The sequence below is a fragment of the Atractosteus spatula genome, chromosome 3 (genome assembly GCF_055471065.1).
Source record: "Atractosteus spatula isolate fAtrSpa1 chromosome 3, fAtrSpa1.hap1, whole genome shotgun sequence".
Classification (NCBI taxonomy): Eukaryota; Metazoa; Chordata; class Actinopteri; order Semionotiformes; family Lepisosteidae; genus Atractosteus; species Atractosteus spatula.
The window spans coordinates 53,946,501-53,970,962 of NC_142708.1; the positions used below are offsets into that span (position 1 = coordinate 53,946,501).

A 24,462-nucleotide genomic window follows, 5' to 3' on the forward strand; every position below is an offset into this window, starting at 1 on the left:
TAGAATTGCGCTGTAACCTGTTTCATTCATCTCGTCCTTAATTTTTTTAAACATGTTGAGGAAAATTCAAAGTGTTTCTGTGAAATAAGTACAACGTTTTTCACTCATATAGAATAAATTAATACACATGTAGTAGTAATAAATCCTGGTATCATTTTACAGACTTCATTGTTTTTCTTTAATTTATTCAGCATGTGTAAGCAGAACTGGTCGAGGTTGGGCTCTAGGTGACGTAACTGTTGTCGTCAGAGCTCCCGGAAGTGCAGTGATGATGGTGGCTGTTCTCTGGTTGCAGGAACAGTGTGTTGATGCGGTGAGAAGATCGAATGAGTAGTTCTATAATTTGAATAAAACGCCGTGGTTTCCCAGATTTGGATTTTTAGGGACGAGGTATCCTATAGATCTGAATTTTTGCTGAAGCTACAATAGCACTGTCTCCCTGAGGGGGCCGGACGCTGGACGAATAATGTCGCTCTTCCAGTCGGCACTTGATTTCCTGGCGGGGCCCGGCTCTGCTGGGGCTGCCAGCCGGGACCAGAATGACTTCGTAGGGCAAACCGTGGAGCTCGGCGAGATGAAGCTGAGGATCAAAAGAGTAATTGCCGAAGGTGAGATGCCCGATTCTGTAAATTTGTCGCATGTGATGCCTAGCATTAAATAAGTTCATTTATTTGAAGGTAAAAGCTACGTGGGCAGGTAGCACTGTCAGTGCTCCACTTTACCTGTGTGCAGGTCTGGCCTGGCTGGCTGTAAGCCGGTACATGCAGCTGCACCTGCCAGCAGGGTTTACGAAAGAAAATGGGGTTGTGAGACAAAGCTAGCTGATGTGTGACGGAAGATGAGGAAAAGAAAGCTCTCATGCCTTTTGGATCATGGATGCTTTTTTATTGTGCTGATGAGTTCATGTGTTGATAGATCACCACTTGACAAAACGTATGAATGAGTATCCCACTTGAACAGTTTAGGAACATTCCTTTCAAAAGCAGACAGGAACAGCGCGATGCCCTTTCTCATGGGAAAGTACAGATATCAAACAATCAAAGCACAGGACGTGAGCGGTACATGTTTCTCAAATTACTTTAAATGCCTAAAAACGAGCTTCCGTTAAAGAACAGGCTTATTTTACTACACCGTGCCACGAAAAGTTTAAAAATATCACTTTTGGCTGGTTCTTGCTTTCTTTTATTTGTGCTACTTTTAGATTGAAGATAGAACGCCCAGAACATGGTCATTCATCATGTTGTGCAACCGTTCAGCACTGTAGAGTACGTGCTTATGACATGTCCCATTTTGTTTTTTTTCCACAAGTACCCTTCTTGAAGGATTGCTTTTATAAAGTAAATCCCTTGTAGATATTTGAGTGTAAAGTAGTTTTGATACGATGCAGATTTATAAGCCCTTTTTAGACTACAGGTGAACTTTCAGTTACTGTTTTGGAAGACCTACTTGTGGAAATCTGTAGACTTTTATTCGGGATACTTTCAAAAATGTTTAATTAGGTAGTATAGCTCAGCAAAGAAAGCCATTCCCTAAAAAGGATATCACAATAGTGCAATCTTCTGGACTTGGTTAGCTTTTAAAGTCCTTTGAAAAATGGCTCTGTGGTTTCCACATATTCATCCTGCATTACAATTCACTTTTCTAAACTTTTTGTTAGATTGTGTTAAGTATGCTCGTGTAGTGGGCTTAAACTGTTATTTGCTAGCCAGATTATTCTGGGTTTTCACTACAGGAGCAATGCAAGAGCCTAACCACAAGAGGATCATCCATAATGCAGTGTCCACTGTAACAAGACATTTCTAAAGGCAATCAGATGAAACTACACATGTAGGAGATAACGAACATTGTCAAATATGTGATTGCTGTTCAACCTATCTTGGGTTCTCGTGGATAGTAATGCAGTGTATTGATCCTAAACATCCTCAAGCTGCTAATACACCTACTGTAGAAGAATCTTTGTGGAATAACTTCCACACAGAATACTTTAGACAATGCTTTGTTCCATACATGCCTGATATAGGTAGAAAAAAATAAGGAATAAGTGACATATTCCAATGTATAAAATATCTGGTAGCATTAGTCCATCAACAGCAAAAAGATAGATTATAACTCTAAACCTATACCAATCGCACTCCCTTGAGTGATAATTAACTCTGTACCTGTTGCATATATAACATAAGAACATAAAAGAGTTACAAATGAGAGGAGTCCGTGTGGCCCATCTCACCCATTTAGTAGTTCGTAACTAAGCCATCCAAGAATCTCATCAAGCTGCTTCTTGAAAGAAACCAAGGTATTACCTTCAACATCATGGATTGGTAGCTTGTTCCATATTCCCAATTTTGCTTAAAGAAGAGTCTCCTGTTGTCAGGTTTAAAATGCTCTTCCAGCGACTTGGCATCTGCGTCCTTTTATTCCCGTTTTAACTGTTTATTCTAATAAGGTCCACTGAGTTGACTTTGTCAATGTTTTTGGAGGATTTTAAATACTTGGAACAGATTGTCTTGTTGTCTTCTCAGTTCCAAAACTTTCAGTTTCAGTTCCTTCAGCCAGATAGTCAAAAGAAATCCAAGGACTTATTATCATCATTTGGAAACAATACAGTTGGTACAAGACACCATTATCCAGATCATGAATCATAGCTGACAGAAACCAAAGTGCATACTGTACAGGACAGGGAAGTGAAAGTAAATACAGGGATGAATCACTAGATCTAAAGGTGCAGTTTGTACAGGAGAGACTTGAGGTGGAGCTGGAATCTGATGGAGCTGTTGTTGTATTGGAAGTGAATTTAAGCAAAAGTCTATGAAATGTCAGTTGTAAGTTATATTTGATTTTAAACCAAATACAAAATTATGGGCTGCTTCAGTTGATAAATTAAAGCAATAGTTATCTTGATAACAGTTTCTACTTTAGTGCTCCATAGATACATCCACAGCCGGCAGAGACAAGATTAACTAAAACTAATCTTTGTGTTGCATTTTACAGAAATAATAAGCTAATAAATGCTATTTAAAGAAGGCACTGGAATGGCCCTTCTCAAAATGACTGGGTTTAGTTTCTGAGTGAAGTTGTGACTTGACATTCTCCTCCTCTTCTTATTCACTACTTAAGTGGTTCTAAACTATCATTCACTGTCAACATTGTTACAAGAAGCAAGCAGAAAGGCACTGTGCTGGCATTTCAGTCAGAGCTGATGCAGCTTTCTTTTGAGATGTATTTGCAACAGGGTACATTCCCCACTTGTGCTATACTTTAGAAAAGCCTGTATCAGTGCACTTGCCAAGCCAAACCTTCTATTCAATTTGGGAAATAAGCAGCAATATTAGCATTGATTATCAGCCAAAATGAACTCCGATAGCTGGTAATGTAACTTAGCACTTAAGAGCTATCCTGTTAAAAGCCTACAATTGTACTGGCGCATCCTTTACTTTAATACATATTAAAATCCTTAAATATATAATTAGTATATTTACCATGCAAAGAAACCTAGGGAAATGTTTATTTTAAACAGGCAGTGTACCATAAATCATGATCTGGCCCTGTCCAGGTTGTGTTCCAGTTTTGTCCTTCGTTCTCCTCCATGGGCATTTCACAATTTTCTGTTTCCCCACCCTAATGTCTAAGTAAAAGGTCAAGGGTGTGATTAGTCTCACACTAAACAGGATTTATGTGAGCGTACAGTATTTCACTTCTACTGTTGAGAACTGCTGTATTAGACGTAACTAAAGCATTCTCACCTTCACTTAAGATGTGGGCCAAGTAAAGCCATACAGTGTGTGAGGGCTTTGAAAATGGGAATTTCCACAAGACTGCAGTGAGACAAGGCCTCAGGTCTGTGTGGTAGCAGCTTGTGTGGGTGCAGAAAATGGCAGGGCCTGTAGTAGGGATTAATGTGACAGTTAAAGAAAGTACCTCTTTTTTAACTTTGGGGTGTAAGTAGACATTGGGTCACCAGTAGTAAAATCAGTTAAAATCAGACAGCCAATTTCCACAATGTGAACAAACATGGTTTGTCTCTGGGCTTTTTTATGCATCAGTAATATGACTCAATAGGTATTTGCAAATTTTGAATGCAGTAACAATTGACTATGAAGCAAGTGAAAGCTATTTATTTTATATATACCCTTCATCAGTTTAAGAGCAGCACTCACCCTGATAAGAAAAAACAAAGTTTATTTCATTCTACCTTTGCAGTTGCTACTAAACTTAAAGAAATCCACTTTAATGAATCGCATGTACAGTAATTATCTTGTTAACTGCTTCATCATCGATTTAACTTGGCTTCCAATTCCAGTTTTAAAAACACTGCATTAATATTCTTGCAATGATGTTTTTAGAAAATTTGGAAAAATGGTCAGCCCTGACCCACTAAGACACTTTCCAATTAACCGAATTCTTCAGCTTGAGATGAAAAGGTAACATTTAAAACTCATAGATCATTCAGAAGTTGATGGTTCACCATTTTGTTATCAGCTGTCGGTCTCACCATTTTCCTAGGATTTTAAGTTTAAACGTGAGATTATTTCTAGGATTTAAACCTTCAATGATGTGCACATGTGATTTTTTGTATTTCTGCCTTTTTCAAAAGTATAAGCTTAAATGCACTTTTAGAAATCACATTAGCAGACAATTATGATGTAATTGGAATCGCAAAACAAGGCTAGCTAAAAACCAGTGAAGACTAACATAGCATTAGTGGTTACATACTATTCTGAAAAGACATGAGAGAAGAAGAGGAAGTACAGTATAGTGCTACATTTCAAAAAGAGGATTCAGACTAGGAAATAAACCGAGAAGTATCAAGAGTTACAGAACCTATGTGGGTCAGACATTTTTAAAGGTATAGTGTAGACAACCAAATTCAGAGCTTAGTTATAGTTTAAAACTGTATCATGAGATGTATTAATTTATTAGCAGAATTTAACACTTTTATGGAAGACTTTAAGTTTACCTTCATAGACTGGGAAAAACCTATAGTACTGTCAGCATCAGAAACATGGATAAAGACTGATTTTTCATTCCATTTCACACCTATGAGAGCACACAGTGAAGGAAATGCTTGTATCGATCTAGTTTTATTAAGAGAAAAAGAAGTGAAATGGGATAAGATAGATATAGAATTGGTTGAGATTCAATAAATAAAACCAATAAATAGTTGAGAAGCTATAAATCGTGGCGTACATTTAACCCAAGAATGAGAAAATCAAAAGTTAAAAACCACTGAATTAGGAAAAATAGAAGGGAGAATAAAGTGCATTATGTAATGCATGTTGAAAATCACTAGATCAAGTTAAAGAAAAGGAGAGCAATGAATTGCAAGCTTATAGAAAAGACTTTGAAAAGTCAAGGTAGAGATTTAAAGGATTGTTGCAAAGGGGGCTAAAGTTAGAGAAGGTTTTTTTAGTACTAAAACAGTAAAGTGGTTTATAAAGAAAAAATATGTACAGTACTCGACAAAACTGAGAAGCAACTGGGATTGGCTCATGTACTAAATTAGTATTTCTCTCAGGTGTTCTCTCAACCACATGGTTCTTTATTGCATGGAATGAACATAGAGGTGGCAGAAGGGTTTCAGGTACTAAAAGCACTCGAGATCAGTACATCCCCAGGGCCTGATGGTATCTTACCGGTGGAACTCATGGAAAGGAGAGATGTAAAATTAAATCAAAAACAAAGGATTAGCCAACTATGTAGAAGCAGCAAATCAAATTCAAAAGATTTAGGTAACATTTGAGACTGGTCAAACACTTGGCAGATGCTGATTAATGTTGACAGCTGCAGATAATTATTTGGAGGTATCAAAAGCATAAGCTGTAAATACCAAATGGAAAAGGCCTGGCTTGAAGAGGCTACTTATGAACTCTGACGATTATGTAATGCTTCAAACGCAAAAAAAAAAATTAAAACACAAAGAGGTTTAGTGCACTTGTTCTGTTGTGGTGGAGTTGCATTTATGTTTGGTCAAACACAGGAGTATCGGCGAAAGATCGAAGTGTGGGACACTCTTGAAAAACTTTAGGAATTTGACTTCTAAAATGACTAATGTCATTTTTTTTCCTGAGGAGTTCTATGTTATTGTATTTAGTGTCCTAAGTACCACCTTCTTTTATGTGCCACTTGATGTTGTGAATCTAGTGAAGCAAGTATTTTAGTTTTTTCCAACACATTCATCTGGTATTACAGGAGTAATGCTAGTAGAAGATATCCCAGAAGAAGTTATTCACACAATGTTGTAGCATGGAATTAATTGTTATTCTTACTGTTTTGCTAGGTACACCCTTTAAAAAGTACTTTAAAACTGCTTAATTATAGTAGTTTTAGAGTTGTTTTTGGACAAATGTTTTGGCAACAGAAAACCACACTTTCAGGAAGCAAATAAGAATAAACAAGGAGAATTGTTATTAACAACTTCAGGAGCAACTTCAGTGCTTTCAAAAGGCTTTGTCTGTCAGCTGTGTTAAGTTGCTGAAGACTGGGGGGAAAATTGTACTGTGTTAATTCACAGTACTTTTGGAAGCAAGCTGCCCATTATTTAAGAAATTAAAAGCAATTTACCTTCCCAGGAAACAGTCTGGGTGTGTCACCTAAGAGATAAATTTTTGGTTTTGAGATTGGGTAGGCAAAGATACCCAGCTCCATTGGCTTATGGTTTAGAAACATTGGGGTTTAATATATGGTACTTCTTTCTACATCAGTTTTTGTAGGTCTTGAAACAAAGCTACAAGTCATGTAGTTTAATAAAGTGCTAATTCAGGAGTGTTTCAGTCTGCTATTTGTAAGGAGCTGGGTCAATGACACTTGTGCAATGAAACACTGAAATGAAGGTCTGTTTTGTCTTTTTTATGTGTGTATTTGCTATCTAGAAGCACAGTATAGAGTGAAAGAATAACATGAAGGATGGAAGATAAATCCAGATACGATAAATAGCACATTACAGTACATGGGTGAAAAAGACAAGAGTTATGAATGGATATATAATATATAGAGAGGCAATAATTCAGATCAGCAATGGGTGGCAAAAGATGACCTCCAGCTCTTTGTGGATCACAGTGTTCTGGGTTGTTTAATGTGGAGAGTAGCTAATTGCTTCTCCTCATGGCTAAGATGTCTTTGACTTGAGTATACTAAAGTTTACTAGCTCTTGTGTGAAATTGTTCTGTGCATTTTGAAACTTTCCTATGGATGAAGAGAACTTGAGTTGCCAGACCACCTCAGGCTCAAATGATTATTAGAGACCACATGATGTTGCTAAGTGCAAAGTTGTGTACTCTGCAAATTAAATTAGTGAAGTAAAAAAAATAACTAAACAGCTTTAATTTTCAAGAGATTTTTCTGGGACTTTTGAGTCTATTTTCCCTTCAGAGTGATTTGATAGCACTAAGATCCTGCAACACTTTGGAGTTAGGCTATTATCGAGGTTTCCAAAATTGCTGTCAAGGTCTTTCTGTAATTAAATAGCTTGTGATGAACTATATGTTGGAAGATCATGTTTTGCAGACTTTATTTGTGTGTTGGCACTATTAAATAACTAAAGAATCAGCTGTACATAGTGCAACAGTTCTTTTGTGGATTCTCAGGTTTTGTTTTCTCTGTAATGATCAACATCGCAATTGCGGTTATGACACTGAGACATTACAGGTCTGAATTCTGGGACTGACTCATTTACTCGCCATTTCCCTTCTTCAGAATATGCATTGTGTTACATCTGTAATTGTAACTCTAATACCAATAACATTCTTGTTTAATATTCACAGCACACTGTATTAAACACTAGAATAAAAAGGTGTCATTTACATTTTGGAACCAGAAGACAGAATTAACTGTGGAATCTGTATTACTTGTAATGCAAGTAATACACAGATTACTGTTTAGATGTATTCTCTTCCTGTACGTGAATATTCTTCTAATGATATTGTGGTTTTATTTTATTGTTACAATTGAAAGACAGCAGCAAGTTTATAGTTTGCATTTTTATCGAGACTTATAAAAGTAATTACGGACTAAACCACACACTTATAAAACAGTTTATCTCTTTTTATGGATTGTGCATGGATTCCAGTGCTGAATACAGGTTTTACATTTTATCTTTGTGGCTGACATGACTTTAAGTATTTTGAGAAGCACGTATTTCTACTGCATTCATTCTGCCAGATTCTAAAACATAATTATCTTGTATATAGTTATGTAGTTATGCTGAAAAAGAGATTAGAGCAATTCAATCCTAGTCATTTTTAGAAAGTTGTTCATTTATAATCATTAATGAGGTCCTTAGTGTTTTTTTAGTTAATTCTGAGATATTTTGAGGCATTTTCTGTGTCATATGCATTCATTCCAATATTGCGTAATGTTAAATTCTATGCCTTTTTGAATTCTTCCCCACACTGTATCCAGAAAACAGGAATTTTAGGTGTATTATGCGAGCTGGAGCACAGACCCAGCCCTTGCTGATAACAGCTTCTCCTGCAGCTGCCTTGGTTCAGCAGAGATAGGGGATGCTAGTGTCTGACGGTCAGCGAATCTCCCAATCGACTTGACTCCAGCTCCTTTCAGGGCCCAGACTCAGTGATTGAAGGGGTTCGGCTGGTACATTCCAGTACATAACAGGATTTCCCCTGCAGTTCTAATGAAGCTTCTACTGGAAGGGACCTTAAACAGGATTAACAAAGAAGAACCCAATTACAGTAAAGGAGTCTAATGATTTTTAAGTACTGGTACGATGGGATATTAGAAACGCAAAGAGAGTAGGCTATTTCCCTGCAGGATAAAGTAATACAAGTTTTTTTTCACCATTGTGACACAGTAAAGAATTTTGAGCCTCAGAAATAAGTAGTGGGAGGTTTTTAGATGATGGGTGAAATTCTTGATGTATTAAATGAATTTTGCACTTGGGTGTTTACCAAGGAAGAAACTGACTACATGTCTTTTGTCACACAAAGTAGGTTCTGTATTAAATAACAGTCGCATAGAAGAGGCAGAAATGTTACAGGTTCGTAAAGACATAAGCTAAATCTAAAGGGCCTGTTGCTTATGGAAACAGGAGAAGTTGTTAGTTAAAAAAAATATCCAGCAATCTCTTGAGACAGTTATTATCCATTAACAGCAAATGGGTAATGCTAATCTAAAAAATAAAAGAGATACAAAACCAAATCTAAGTGATTGTGGATTAAAAAGTTCTAGTGCATGTAAGGTAACAGAAACCTTTAGACCTAAACTAGGGTTTCACCTGTCTGGTAATAGAATTTTATGGGATAGTCAACATGTATTTAAAAAAAGCCAAAGGTCTTGTTTAGCTTATAGCTTGCTTATAGAACTTAACAGCAGTAATGGATGCAGACCACAGAATGTGGTCGGTTTAGATTTTCAGAAGGATTTCAGAATGGTCAAAAGTTTTCAGTCTTGCATGTCTAATATGTTGCATTGTTAAGTATGCTCTGTATTCACTGTGAGGAACAGCATCGTTTGGCAGATTTATTCTTCATGGCTTATTATAATGTAGTTTTTTTTAATTCACTGCATGTATTTATATTCCCATCCAACTAGGCACCTCACAGAGGGCGTAACATTACTGAAATCCTATGGTTTCACTCATGCTAATCTGTATTTTCACTCTTCCTGTTTACCTTTCTGGTATGGTACAAAGACAGTTACTGATTTTAAAGGCTAGCGGTGCGCTCTTTGTCTGTACAGCCAATCCTGGTTGAAAATAGCATATGGAACGCAGAATGATCGATTGTGGTTTGAGTCAAAATGAGTCATCTTCATATTTTAGCCCTTGGCTTTAAATGCTTTGTGCTGCAGATCTGGTAGTCCAGCATTCTGCTCAATAAATTCTAGGCCTTTTCAGCTCTAGTTCTGAGTTTCCTTAATTTGCTGTGTGTGAATTTGACAGCTTGTGGGTTCAAGTCCCCAATGCAGATGCTGCTGTTGTATCCCCTTTTTCTCGAATTTTCCCAGGCTGTGTAAGTAGGTACCAGCTTTGCTGATAGTCCAGTATCACATCCGGGGGAATCGCATGCTCAATAGTCTGCCTAACACTTTAGAAACCAGAATCGTCTCTGGCCTGCGAGACACTATGTGTCTGGCATGGACTTAACCTGTAACGATGACAAGTAGTAGTTGTCATTGTTACTCCACATTATTTTTGGCTGACTAAAGTAAAGTGACTTTCATCGGTGCACAGCGAGTGGTCTGGGGGATGGTGCAGTCTTTGACTTGAAGCTGGCATGCTGTCAGGTTAAAGCACTAAATGTCTCAGGGAAAATACAATTTTGAATCGAAGCAGAAAGGTTCAGTAATCTCTATTCTTGTTATCCAAACAGATAACTGCTTTCAGATTATATGTACAACTGTCGGTCTACAGACAAATGTGTAATTTATGAAGAAAAATGTAAACTGCAGAGGAGTTAGTGAAGTTTCTCTCTAAATGTAGATTCATATTAAATTAATACATTCACTCCACCGGCCAGGAGTAACTTCTAAACTGAAACATTGAAGGTAGTGTTCCAGTTGGTTGATTAAAGAAGCATCTGTCTGGAATAAAGCTGCTCTTTGTTGTTTGTGAGAGCCAGGTGGGAGGAAATTGCAGACGAGCTCAAAACGTGATTTTCAGCAGTATCCTAATCTCATCCGACCTCAGAAGCTAAGCAAGGCAGGGTCTGCTCACTAATAGGATGGAAGACAACCTAGAAAACCAAGTTATTATTACAAGTGGTGTTAGTCAATCATAGGAGTAAAAGAAAATGGTTTCCTTGTCTGTCTGAGATATCCCAGTTTAAACCCAGTGTCAAAAAATGCAGGTGTCTGATTATCTATGTTTGTGAGGATTCCCAAGATTTTGCTAGGCCTAAAATCATATAAACTCTTCAGCTTTTAAAATAAGGTGTGCCAGTGAAAAGCATTTCGGAGTTTACAGACAGTAAGAAGGCTGAATTTTCTGGGCCTGCCAAGCTCCCTACAGTGTAGGCCCTAATTATTCTCTGATCTGCTGCCCTTTCATGTTCCCGTGCAGGCTGGGTGTGGGCGAGAGGCCTAGGCAAGATACAGTCACTCAGTCCCTGCTGCTTGGCTCCAGAGAGACGGATTGACAGATGTTCTGTAACGTGTTGAAACGCTCATGTAGACTCTGTTTACTTCACTTGTAATTTGATTGGTGATGGTTGTGGTTTTTAAAGCACTCAGATTCACAGCAAATGTTTACTGCAAAGTTTGAATGGAAATACAGAATCAAGGAAGCCTTGTTTAACAGCCCAGTCAGAGTGGTGTATTGAAGCAAGATGCAGTATGTGAAGCCAGTCCTGTATTGTACATAGAGGCATGATGTGAAAGCATGATATACTTCGGCATATGTGTAATTTCATGTCATTTTAAACTGTACTTTTTTTTCTGTAATTCAGTTATGATATCAAGCATACGATCTAATGACTAAAATTAATAAAAATATAAGTGATAAAATGATTCCAAACACTAATGAAATTGTGCATATTATATCCTTGTGCAGTGTAGTGTTTTTTTATATAACCTGAAATAAAAAAAATAACTTGAACAGAGATGGTTGCTCTAAGTTCTTCACTTCATTCTAAATCTTTTAACTGTAGTTTACATAAAATGTAGTTCTTTTAGTAAAGCTGGCTATTTACTTTTTTAGTGCATGTTTTAGAAATAGAAATTCACATTCTAATTCTGTTACTTAAGTTGTGAGAAATATGCACTCAGTACATTCAGTGCATGTTGTCTCTTGTGCTGTAATCCATTCATTCTGTTTTGTCTGACAACAAAAGGTATCAGAGGCATTATGGAGCTGTGAAATCTCAACCCTTTTTTCTGCAAAGCCATTAAAGAAATGAGGATAAAAAGTGTTCCTACTTTTGTGTGAAACTTAATTTCCGTTTACGATCTGCTTTTGAATTGATCATATTGAACAAGGTTTCTCTTTGCTTGTTAGGTCATGGTGTGTGGGCATGCTTTCACTGAATTCTGAAAGAGCGCTTTTCTGGTTTCCTGGAAGAATTAAAATCTTCTGGTTAATGTTTACTTACTTTCTTAATACTGCATAAAGACTGCTGGCATTTGTCTCTAAAAAGGTAAATGTGTAGCTTACCATGAACTGAACTACAAATTCCGCAGACTAGTCCTGTTCAGTCAAGAACCCCATTCTTTAAAGACCTTCAAACCTTATACTGCAGTGGATGCAAGTATGAGTCTGACCCTGAAAATGACTGTGATGCTGTGATATTCTTAATTTAGCCCTTTGAGAACACAGCACCATTGCTTATAATTTAAGAGAATTCAGCAATTATGTGTAGGGTCATATGATAAGATCTGCTGAAATATTTACCTTGATTAAATATGCTCATGTGGTAACAAAAAGCAAAAAATAAAATTGTTCTTTTGTCTTGATTATTAAAACCAAGTTATGAAATAAGTGCTGTTACACTTTAAAACATAAATATTTATAATGCTATATCCACAAGTTGAATTAGCAGTAAAATAAGCAATGATTTTTTGAGGTAATAGTTTTGTGAGGTAATTGAGTACAGTATTGTGTTCAAATATTATTAATTCAGACATTCACAAAGTCAGTTCACATTGCTGGATACCTGTGGATGTAGTTTGAAGGATCGGTGACCTCATCAAATTTGCAGGAAGGTCTCCCTGCAAGGTTGGGAGATGGAAGAACAGCTGGCAGAGCTCCACAGAGAGGACAGCACCAGTGCAGCTTGTGTTGTTAACAGAATAAATAGAACACTTTTTTTTTTTCTGGTGCTCATCAGCCTGTCTCTCAAGCTGACAGATGTTGAAGTAAGCTAAATGAGGAATGTTTAGAACTCGGAACCCGAGCAAAGATGCTGAAAGAGCTCTGTTGCTTGTATTTTCATTGCATTTTCAGTATCTGTTCCAAAGAGCTTTGTACAGTGACTGTATTTGCAAATCACCTAAATATCTCTTCACCAGAAAGGTTACTTGAAACCAAAAAACCTTAGGTTATGCCAAGCTTTTGTTGTAAGCTTCTGTTAACCTTAGTTTCTGTCTACAATTAAGTTGGTGTAATTCTCCATTCGAAATCTTCATTTAATGAAGGCTCTGGAAATGTTTTTCACTGTAACTTCTCGTGAAATATTTTGCTTTGTACACAATAATGTTAGCTTATGTAGTTTTGATTAGGAAATGGAACATGAGAAGTGCCATTAAGATTACATTTAAGACGCATATAGTCCTATTGCTTGTGGTTAAATGTTCTTTTCCTCTTAGGTGGATTTGCCTTTGTGTATGAAGCCCAGGATATTGGAAGCAATAAAGAGTATGCTCTTAAGGTAAAATTTGAATTTTTCACTTTTTTTTTCTTTTACAGTGCGGTCATTTTTATATTTACACTGCGTTTACAAGTACGTATGCACTTGATCACTCTGTCTGTTCCAAGAGCTTTTGTTCTATTTTCTCTTCAAGGTAAAATAAAATGTTGGGTCAGTTAACGGTAGCTGTGCAAGTCTGCCTGCCATGACCAGCTTTGGTGTAGCCAGATGGCATCTAATCAGAGGGTTTAGATGATTACTTATTGCATGAAGAATTGTGTAATTAAGTATCAATTTATACTGTATATATTTACTTAAATTTAATTAACAGACATTGTTAAAAATTGTAAACACCTAAAACTAATGAAAACGGGAACGAGAAAAAAAGATTAAAAAAAACTGAGCCTTTCTTCTAATGCATGTATAGTACTAACATATAATGTAGTGATTTTTATTTTAGGCTTTGGCCATGCTTCATTGCAAAATGAAGGATAGGCTGTAATCTCCTTCAACCTGATTCCTGCACCCTGTAAAAAGTTCCCTTAAAAAACACCTCCTGGCGAGGGACATTCATTTTGCTGTTGATAAGGTCAAAGGTTATGGAGGGTGGGATACATGATCAAGAGTCTTAGGGAAGAAAGGTCAGGCTCACCTGTCTAGATTCCAACCTGTGCATTGTATTACATCCATATTTCATCAGTGGGGGAAGGATTCTGAAGCGTCTTGAATATTCCAACTTTACCAAGGTGCTATAGCAATTCCCCTACTTTCAACATTGCTCACCTCTGTCCATTTGCTTTGTCTTATTAAGAAAGTACATAAACTGCTGAACTAGTAGTATTAATTGACATAGTTTTATCACAGGCATGATTTTTTGTGAAACAAACTTTATGAAAGGTTATGCTTTAATATAGGTTATGTTTTATTTATAATTTCACAAATGTTGAACTGCACTTACACAAGCAACCATTTTTTATTTTTATTTTTTTAACGAAGCACATTGTGCAAGGTTAGATTTCTCCCTGGACAGGACACCAGTCCCTTGCAGGATACACTCACTCACAAGAATAGACAGACGCCGGTTAACCTAGCTGGCACCTTCCTCTTTGGGAAGTGGGAGAAAACAGATGAACTCAGTGAAAAGTCATGTGAATCTAGGAAGACCATGCAAACTCCACGCAGTGGGCATCCCAGTCTATAAGTAAATCCAGGCATCCACAGATTTTTTGCCTGATCAATCTGAAATATTATATCTTTCTGAAAGACAGAATACGAATGTGTTTTTCCAAAACAATGCATACCATTTTCCCTGTTACATCAGTAACTTCGTGTTCTGCTTTTTTAAAGCATCATGTTTAAAGAGGTGTTTATTTTGATAGATAATCAGTATAATTATTTGTCTCTTAAACACCGTGCCACGTATCTTTATTCATATATACATTATCTCAGATGCAAACATACTTCATAAAAACATAATGATAAATTAATTTGAGGAAAAGTTTCAAATGATGAGTAAATGCAGAAGTATTTTGAAAGCACTGACCTGCAACCCATTGTTTCCAGGATAGGCTCTGACTCCCCCGTGACCCTGTATTGAATAAAGTGATTAGAAAATGGATGTTTCTTCAGTGACGTGTTTTTGTGAATTAAAAATCTGCACTGATGCGTTATTTCTGGCCAGTGGGGGGAACCTGGTCTGCTTTGTCATGTGACGCTGTCTTTGTCTTTGCAGAGGCTTCTTTCAAATGAGGAGGAGAAGAACAAAGCCATTATCCAAGAGGTCTGCTTTATGGTATCCTTTTCTAAAAACAGAAACTGTACAAGGTACTGGTCCTCCTGTTTGCAACACGACGATTACACCTAACAAGATCTGTCAGCATTAGCGAAGGCTTCAGATCTGACATTGTATTATAGGAGGGTGTGGTAGATTCTGTCTGTTCTGTTATCAGTTATGAACTTACTCTTGGGCTGTAGCTACAACCTGTAGTTTACCACAGGCGGTTTGCAGGAATGTGAGCTGTAAAGAGCTAAAATGAGAGTTCTGCTGCACACACCCATAGGGTGAGAATTTCACTGTGTGGGACTTTGGTTGACTCTTTATATTCCTGGAAGTGAGGCTGGATATTTCCCTAGAACCATCCCTGCAGTTACAACAATGATTGTGGAGATCAAGAGAAACCTACATTAGTTGACTTTCCCTCACCTCCTCTTAAACCTTTGCTAAAACACTTCTGTAAATGGATATTTAATGGAATCTGAGGCATATGTATACAAAAGTTTCTCCGTTAAACAGTGTGATTTATTGCTGACTTTGTCGTTCGTGTTTGTTGAGAAACGCAAACAATTGGAATCATCTCAGAGTGAAAATGCTTTTTTTTTACTGCAGACCCAAATTGTAATTGTTGCCATGGGGTTTTGTTTTCTATACGATTAGAAAAGACAAACCCGAGGAGCACCCTTTTAATATTGGAGAAGAAGAGATTGAACAGCTGTGTCACATATAGCTTTTGCTTTTCAAAATGGTTCATGAATCTCTATGGTAACCGTTATTTCTAATCTCTTCGTTTGGTCTGTTATATGAATATTGGGTCCAGGCTGTGTCTTTAACAATACATTACTGGCCCTGGTGCGAATGGGCTTATATTAGCTCTGGAATGTCTGCAAACAGTGGATCCTTTTCTTTCTTCAGATGGGCTTCAGAGTTTTTTGTGCTCTCTAAAACAGTTAAGAAGTGAACATGATCTAATAACATCAGAAATATGTTTCTGTTTTAAGTTAAATATGTTAAAATTATTAAATGTTTTTAAATAAAATAATTTTAAACAGAATAATTGAAACCATAAAAGGTAAACCACCTGTTCTCTAGGGGTTGTGAGTATTCAACTGATTTCATAATTAGGAAGGTGAGCCAACATTTTGTGGGTAATTCATCAGTACACCACAATATCCTTTTACAAAGCTGGAAACAAGGAAATGTGTTTTTTTTGTTCAAGTTTCAAAAACATATCACAGTGCTGCATTTTTAATTAACAGGCTTCAATCAAGAACCTGAGTCAAGTTCTTTAAAATGCCCAAACAGTTGCTATTTGAAGAGAAGCTAAGTATTGTGCAGTACATATTTTTTACTTACATCTATGTATTTCATATCCATGCAGTGCCCTTCAGATATATTCATCCCCCCGATGAAATAGGAGCAAATAACATTGTATAACAAAATGTCTTTTGCATTTGATCACGTCTTTATTAAACAAATCTTAAAAAATCTCAGACTGTAATCACATTTCTCCTAAATAATTGAATTCCAGAAAAAGAGTATTTGACTTTATTTTGACATATAGAAGTTTGCCCAGTGCTTTTAAGATTACTAATATACAGTAATATAAGTCTTAATGACATAAGATTATTAAGATACATTTTCAAAGATGCAAATCTTTCTGTTGTACAATGTTTTTTGTTTCTATTTCATGGGGGGTCTGAATTCATTTGGAGGGCACCATATGAGTTATGTTTATGCCAAATTACTGTGTTACACTGTGATGAAATTACATGAATATGTGAAGAACACAAATGTGCAAGAAATTGCCCAACAGTAGTGCATAGCATGAAAGATTTCAATACCTGTGTTGAGATTTAACTTTAAGGAAATATCTAAATATGATAAACATTTGACATGGAGGTCTTTAGCAGGTTGCTTCATTCATTTTCCGTTTGACTGGTTTCTTGCTTTGATCAATTATTTCTCTCCTAAGGTGAATTTCCTTCACTGCTAGTACACAGAAAAAGCTTTCAGGCCACCCCAATATTGTGCAGTTCTGTGCAGCTGCATCTATAGGGAAGGAGGAGTCAGACACTGGGCAGGCAGAGTTCCTCATCCTCACTGAGCTCTGTAAAGGTACAGTCAATTTCACTCAGTTTGTATTGCCTGACAGCCGGCTCGCATCTCCTCTAAGGGTCAAGAGGTTTTACCATAACCATCCCTTGACCGATGTTTCGTCATGGTGCTACTTTTTATCCTTCAGTCACTGTAAGGAAAGTAAAAGAGCTAGGTGATCACAAGCTAGGTGCTCAAAGCTTCATTGGTGTCCCAGATATTGCTTGAGTCCAGTAAGCTGTGTTATCAGCAGACTACGACTGTGATTCCTTACATCAGTTACATTTTAGTTGAATAGCATTTGCACACTTTCTACAAGCATGCTAAGAGTTGAATTGTGAATGCTTGAAATTATCTACAGTACTTGTCCAACTATTTAGCAAAAATGTTTGAAATAAACAATAATAAGGATGAAGGGTATAGATATCGAAAGTCTGATTACAGTTTTTTTGTATCAAATGTAGAAGCGACATAAAATCTTACTGAAGTAGCTGATAATATTACTGTGCACAACTGTGGAGTGGAGGGAAGAAAGGCGGTTTAAGTCTCTGTTGAAGTGGCATGTAAATGATGACTTAATGGAGGTAAAATGTGTGTATGTCTCCCTCACAGGCCAGCTGGTGGATTTCATCAAGAAGGTGGAAATGAAAGGCCCGATGTCTTGTGACACCGTGTTAAAAGTCTTTTATCAGACCTGCCGCGCCGTGCAGCACATGCACAAACAGAAACCACCGATAATTCACAGAGACCTCAAGGTGAGAGGGCTTCTCCTGCAGTTTACAATTACTTTTTTTCTTTTATTTCCCTACACGCAATAAAATGCAACAGAAAAATAGCCGTTTTCACCACCCCACATAAACTTGCCTCACCCACCCCCCCTCTTTCTTACTCCCCTACAAGGTTTCTAGGACCCCTGAAATACAGTAAACCCTAGGTGTAATGGACTAATATAAGAGGAAAGGGGTGTCCAATTTTGTCCAGTGTCTATTCATTTTTTCAGCCCAAAAACACTATTATATGAGGATATGTAGTATATATTACCTAGTATATATGTATATAGTAGTATATATATGCTTTCTGAATCTTTTGACTTGTTTTGTCAATTGCAATTAACATAATGAAACTTGTTCCTCTGCCTTTCTGTCATAAATACACAAGGTTTTTATTTCATGTGTTGTAAATTTACTTTATATGATTTGCTGTAGCATACAAAACACAAACAGCAGCCATATATACACAATTCGCCTGCCGTTACTGTGGGATAAGTCCTGTATTTCTGTTTTTACAGACAAAATTCCCCTTTAGCAGATTTTGTCCATTAAATCCAAAGCTAAGCCAAGGGTTTATTGTACAGTCAAACAGCTATCAAGGAGACCCCAGGCAACAAAGCAAGAGGTGTTGACTGTGGCAGCAGTGGCTCTCCAAGCCTCCACTGTGCCCTCACCAGTAGCATGTGTGCTATTAATCTCTATTCCATATAATTGATATCAAGAACGAGCAGCTTTTCATATGTGGTTGGACTCGGCAATTAGATTTGTTCCTGCTGCTATGAGAGGCCCAGATTAGTCATGATCCAGCAATAGTACTAATTATGAACAGGAATTAACCTGTTTAGAGTAATGGAAAAACAGGAAATGAACTGTTTCCAGGACTGGAAGCTCTCAAAACGTAAGTAAGAATCCCTATTTCCAATCGTAGCCTCTGGTAGCATCTTATGTGAAGCCTGCATTAAAAAAAGATACTGTAATATGGAGAAATAAATCCCTTTGTTTTAGCCCTGATGTGAAACAGATGACACACTGGGTGTAAAGCAAAGCTCACCCCCCAGGGGGCGCCCTAAAGCAGAGGAGCCCAGGTGCTCTGCTGCCAGTCCAAAACTTAACTATAATATCTAACAATTTCTCCTAAGTCGCAGGAAGACACTCTGCACATTTTCCTCAGCAGGAAAATTAAGGATACAGTGCTTAGATTATTGGCAAGAGCTCTGAAAACCGAAAACTTCACAACCTGGTACAGGCACTGACCTAAATTACAGCCTCTATTACATGGATCTTGTGTTGATCTTCTTAAATATCATAACATGGTATTTTTTAAACAATTAAAGAAGCTTTTAAAAAAAAACATCTTAAAGCTTTATTAAGGGGTTTGTTGAATGTTTTTTCTTATTGAAACATTTATGAAAAAAATTATGATTGTGCAGTCCTGCATACATAACACAGATTTGTCCTAATGTCACTTCCTCTCGTTCATCGTGGTGAAGGGTGTTGTCAAGGAATGGTTAGTGGCATAAAACAACCTAAGCAAGAACAAGAGAAAGAAAAGGACAGTTTGTAATAGAACAAAAATTCAATGTGAAATGACAGGAAGTGCAAAAAAGAGTGTTTTGCAAACACCATTCACATCAGTTGCAAAACGATAATGTTAAGTCAAAGGTCTTAGGACGGTTTTAATATTCACCTAGATGCTTAATTACTAATTTACTTCTTTAGCCGAGATTGAGCACTAAGAGAGACTTTGGATGACAGATTCAAATCAAGAAACTGAGCATTATTTGTGCTCTGACTAGTATGTATGTTCTCCCATTGTTTGCATGGGTTTTCTCCAGGTGCTCCTATTTTCACCTACAGTCCTAAAACATGTTGCTTGGTTAACTGGCTTATGAGGAAATTGGCTCTGGTGTGAGTGTGTGTGTATGTGTCTGTCCTGCGATGGACTGGCGTCCTGTTGCGGGTGTACCCTGCGTTGTGCCCCTTGCTTGCTGGGATAGGCTTCAAGCGGGCCTTTAGAAAGATATCTGTCCTCTAGAGCTGAAGAAATAATCAGGGAATTTTACTCTCTTGTTCCAGAGTGAGAACCTTCTCATCAGTCACCAGGGAACGATTAAACTCTGCGATTTCGGCAGTGCCACCACCATTGCACACTACCCAGACTATACCTGGTCAGCCCAGAAGAGATCCATGGTTGAAGATGAGGTTTGTGTTCCTTTTCTTGTCATTGCCTGTGTAGCACGCAGCCAGGGTACTGACAAGACCCCCCTTTGCTTAAGTGTGTGATTGCAGGCTCATTTCTTTCTGAAAATTGTCTTGGGGGACTACAAGGACAAAGGACAACACCAAATGCAAAAAAAGAAATACATCATTAATGGGAGCTCACATTATTATATTTTGGTTATCAATGGGCCCTTATGGTGACTTGCAAAATTAAAAAATCAACCTTAAAGAATAAGTGCAAATAGCTACTTTGTGGGTATCATTAGGGAATATCAATAAAATGACCATGAGGGGTCAAAAAAATTGACTGAGAAACACAAGAGCCAAGCTGACTAGTGAAATAAAAAGTTCTTGGAGAGAGCGAGAGGATGTGTAGGGAGAGATAAGTGACAGAGCGGTTGAGACAGCGTTAGGTGAGAACTAGAATCTCATTATTAAATTTCACAACATGTTAAAGTCTGTTTATAGCTTCATGACCTTCAAGAAAAACATATTTTTCAGTTACGTTTTTATATTCTGCTTTCTGTGCCTTAAGTTCATTCAATGATTACTACTTTTCTTAAGAGCTTTACAGGCCCCACTGTCAGAATGTTTGACTGGAAGTTGAGATGGCTTGTCGGCTCCACCTTGTGGCCGGAGAGAGGGTGCACTTCTTTAGCTTTACCTTACCTTGATTTCCTTATATTGCAGATAACGCGGAACACTACGCCTGCATATAGAACACCTGAAATGATAGACCTGTATTCAAATTACCCCATCAATGAAAAGCAAGACATTTGGGTAAGTGAAGAATACAGAGTGGTTAGAGCACCAGCATAGCTTGCTTATGGTGAAATCAAAAGCACAGGCTACGAATCTTAAGAATTTGTGCTGCCATGAGCACTGTGCGTTTTAGTTTTTTTTTTTCAGTCCTTCATACTGTTGATGTATGTTCATTTTCTTAGCTGCTTGCATCTTCGTTGCGGATAGAACATTTTAAAAGAGGTATAAACCTGAATTATATATTTTTTCCTTGTTCAACATTTTCACCAATTATGGCCTGAGCATACTGCTATATGCCTCTGTACCACTTGGGCACATGGAGTTAAGAATGAGCGAGCTAAGGTGTCCAAAACACACAGCTGGCATATCCTGAGTGGAATTAAACAAACAAAAATAATTGGTGATTCTAAATTTTAAGAAAGAAAAGCACATTAAATTAATAAATTACTAACATTAAATGACTTATTTTGATTGCTGATGTTTCATGCCTCACTTTATTTTGAAATCTCACCTTTGTGTGAATTATTTTTGTGGAATACAATTTTTACTTATTGGGATTTTTTTGATTGCCAGGCCCTGGGCTGCATTCTTTTCTTGCTGTGCTTTAAACAGCACCCATTCGAAGAAGGAGCAAAGCTTCAGATAGTCAATGGGAAATACGCCATTCCACAGAATGACACCAAGTATACTGTCTTTCACGACCTCATTCGTAAGTATTGGCGGTCTCTCATTGGAAGTGTCTTGACACAATAGTTACTCTCAAGATGCAAGAATTGTTGTAGTAGTGCTACACTGCTCCACAGTTTACTGTAGCTGTGAGTCATGATCCGAAAACTACCTTCTTCTTCTTTTTCACAGCCTTAGTCCCAGACTGTCCTGTGGTCAGCTGCTTTGGTTGCTCTTCTCCACTTGTCTCTGTTGAGCACATCTTCCTCACTCACTTCACATACCTCCATATCTTTTCTCACACAATCTATCCATCTCTTTCTAGGCCTGCCTCTTCCCCTGTTACCTTCCACCTCAAATTCCATTACCCTCTTTGTTACTTCCTCAACGTCCCTCCCCATGATATGTCCATACCACCGTAACCTCGCCTCTCGCATCTTCTCAACCACATCCACCACCCTACATCGTCTACGGATTTCTTCATTTCTGATCTTATCCTTCATTGAAATCTGCAGAATCCATCTCAACATCCTCATTTCAGTTCTTCTCATCAAGTTATCTTCCCTCTTTCCAACTGCCAAACATTCTGCTCCATATAATAGTACAGGTCTAATCACAGTCTTGTACATTTTGCACTTTAACTTTCTAGGAATTTTCCTGTCACAGATTATTCCAGTTATTTCTCTCCACTTGTTCCATCCAGCTTTCACTCTTTGTTTTACTGCCTCCAGTGTTTCTCCTCCCTTTACCAGTTTTGATCCAAGGTATTTAAAGCCATCAACCTGTTTCAGTTTTCCTCTATTTATCTCCTCAACATTGGTCATAGTATCTCCTCTTCTCTCCATTACCATTATTTCAGATTTTTCTGCATTCATTTTCAGTCCACCCTTTTCCAGACTCCTCTGCCATTTGAACACTTTCTCTTGTAGTTCTACTTCTGAATCTGCCATCAGTGCCACATCATCAGCAAAGATGAGTTCCCAAGGCACTTCTGTTCTTACCTCCTCTGTCAGTGTGTCAATAATGTTTATAAAAAGGAAAGGACTTAGTGCTGATCCTTGGTGTACTCCAACTGTGATTTCAAACTCTTTTGTCTCTCCCCGTTGTGTGATCACCTTCGTAGTTGCATCTCTATAGGTTGCTTGAACTAACTTCACAATACTTTCTAGTACTCCTTTCTTCCTCAAGCACCAATACACCACCTCTCTGGGCACACGGTCATATGCCTTCTCCAAGTCTAGAAAGGCCACATACAGCTTTTTCCCTTTCTCTACTCCTGTAACTGTCTCATCACAAAAATGGCATCTGTTGTACTTTTCCCCGCTGAGAATCCAAATTGTGAGTTGTGGATCCTGAGTCTCTTGTCCAGAATTTTTCCTAGGATTTTCAGTCCATGTTCCAGAAGTTTAATTCCTCTATAGTTTTTACACTCCATTGGGTCTCCTTTCTCCTTGTAGATGGTAACCATACTGCTTTTTGTCCATTCTTCTGGAATTCTCTCTTCCTTTGCAATATTGTTTAGCAATCTCGTCAGCCACTGAATCCCCTCTTCATCGAGGTTCTTAAAGTGTTCTGCTACTATTCCTGATGGTCCAGTTGCTTTGCCCACTTTCATCTCTTTGATAGCTTCTGTCACTTCCTTTACTGAAATTTCTTGGATTGGTCCACACACTGCTTCTGCCTCCACTAGGGTCTCCCTCTCATTTTCTACATTTAACAGATTTCTGAAGTACTCCAGCCATCTTTGCTTGATCTGTTCTTCTTTAATCAAGACTCTGCCTTCTCCATCCTTGAGTACTGCCACCCGGATAATATATTTTTTCTGTCTCACTCTATGTTTAGCAATCTTGTAGATTTGGTCTTCTCCTTCCTTTGTTTCAAGTTTCTCATACCATTGTTTCCAGGCTCTTTCCTTTGCTCTTGCTACACTTCTTTTTGCTACCTTCTTTAGTCTCTTATATTCTTGTAATTCTCCAGTGCCATCTTTCAGTGCGTTGTATGCTTTTTTCTTTTCCTTCAGTGTTTCCTGAACTTCCATATCCCACCACCACTCTTCATTTTCCCTCGGTCTGCCTCCTCTTGTCTTTCCACAATCCCTGGTAGCAGCCTCTTCTAGGATGTGGCTCATCTCAGTCCACTCTTCTTCAGCTGAAGGCTCCTCTGTTTCCTCTGTGTTGTTTTTCATTTCTCTCACCAGCCTGTTGAAATCTACTTTGTTTTCTCTCAGTTTCCACACTTTTGTCCGAAAACTACCAATAAAGCATTTATGACCTCACTATACTTTCACAAGTGGTTATACTTTACCATTACCCCACATTGTGAAAAGAAAAATACAACATCTGTTTCCTAGCAATTGTCACTGTGTAGTAATCTTTATCATTTCTTTTAATAATAATCAACTTATAATAATCAACTTTATTTTATGTAGTGCCTTTAAAGGTGGCTTCTCAAAGCACTTTACAGAATGGCAACAATTAACAAAAAAATATACAAGATATACACAATGAGAGGAGACAGTAGATAGTAGATAGTAGGGGGTACTGAATAAGGCAGGGGCAAAGGGATATATAACTGAACCAGTTAAGTAAAGGCTCTTCTAAAAAAGAAAGTGTTGAGTGCAGATTTGAAAGAGGGAAGGTGACTCTCTGATATCCTTAGGGATAGAGTTTCAGAGCTCTGGGGCATAACAGGAGAAGGTCCTGTCACCCGTAGAGTGTAGACGGGCTTGGGGAACAGTTAGGAGACCAGAATTAGAGGAGTGAAGGTTGCGAGGTGGAGAGTAGGGCGATAGTAGCTCAGACAGGTACTGAGGTGCCAGGCCATGCACAGCCTTAGAGGTGAGCATGAAGATTTTGAACACTAAATCTGACAGGAAGCCAGT

General features: G+C 37.7%; 1 protein-coding gene across 2 annotated transcripts in view; it reads left to right on the plus strand.

The window, feature by feature from the left end:
- The first annotated feature begins 238 nt into the window (after window positions 1-238).
- gak (cyclin G associated kinase) overlaps window positions 239-24,462 on the plus strand; it is a 53,224-nt gene continuing 29,000 nt past the window's right edge. For both annotated transcript variants that reach the window (XM_088909843.1, XM_088909844.1), the window contains exons 1-8: window positions 239-608; window positions 13,252-13,313; window positions 15,025-15,084; window positions 17,070-17,184; window positions 17,776-17,918; window positions 20,010-20,135; window positions 20,844-20,933; window positions 21,489-21,624. In XM_088909843.1, coding sequence (XP_088765969.1) covers window positions 467-608; window positions 13,252-13,313; window positions 15,025-15,084; window positions 17,070-17,184; window positions 17,776-17,918; window positions 20,010-20,135; window positions 20,844-20,933; window positions 21,489-21,624 — 874 coding nt within the window. In that variant the 5' untranslated portion in view covers window positions 239-466. The remainder of the gene's footprint in view (window positions 609-13,251; window positions 13,314-15,024; window positions 15,085-17,069; window positions 17,185-17,775; window positions 17,919-20,009; window positions 20,136-20,843; window positions 20,934-21,488; window positions 21,625-24,462) is intronic.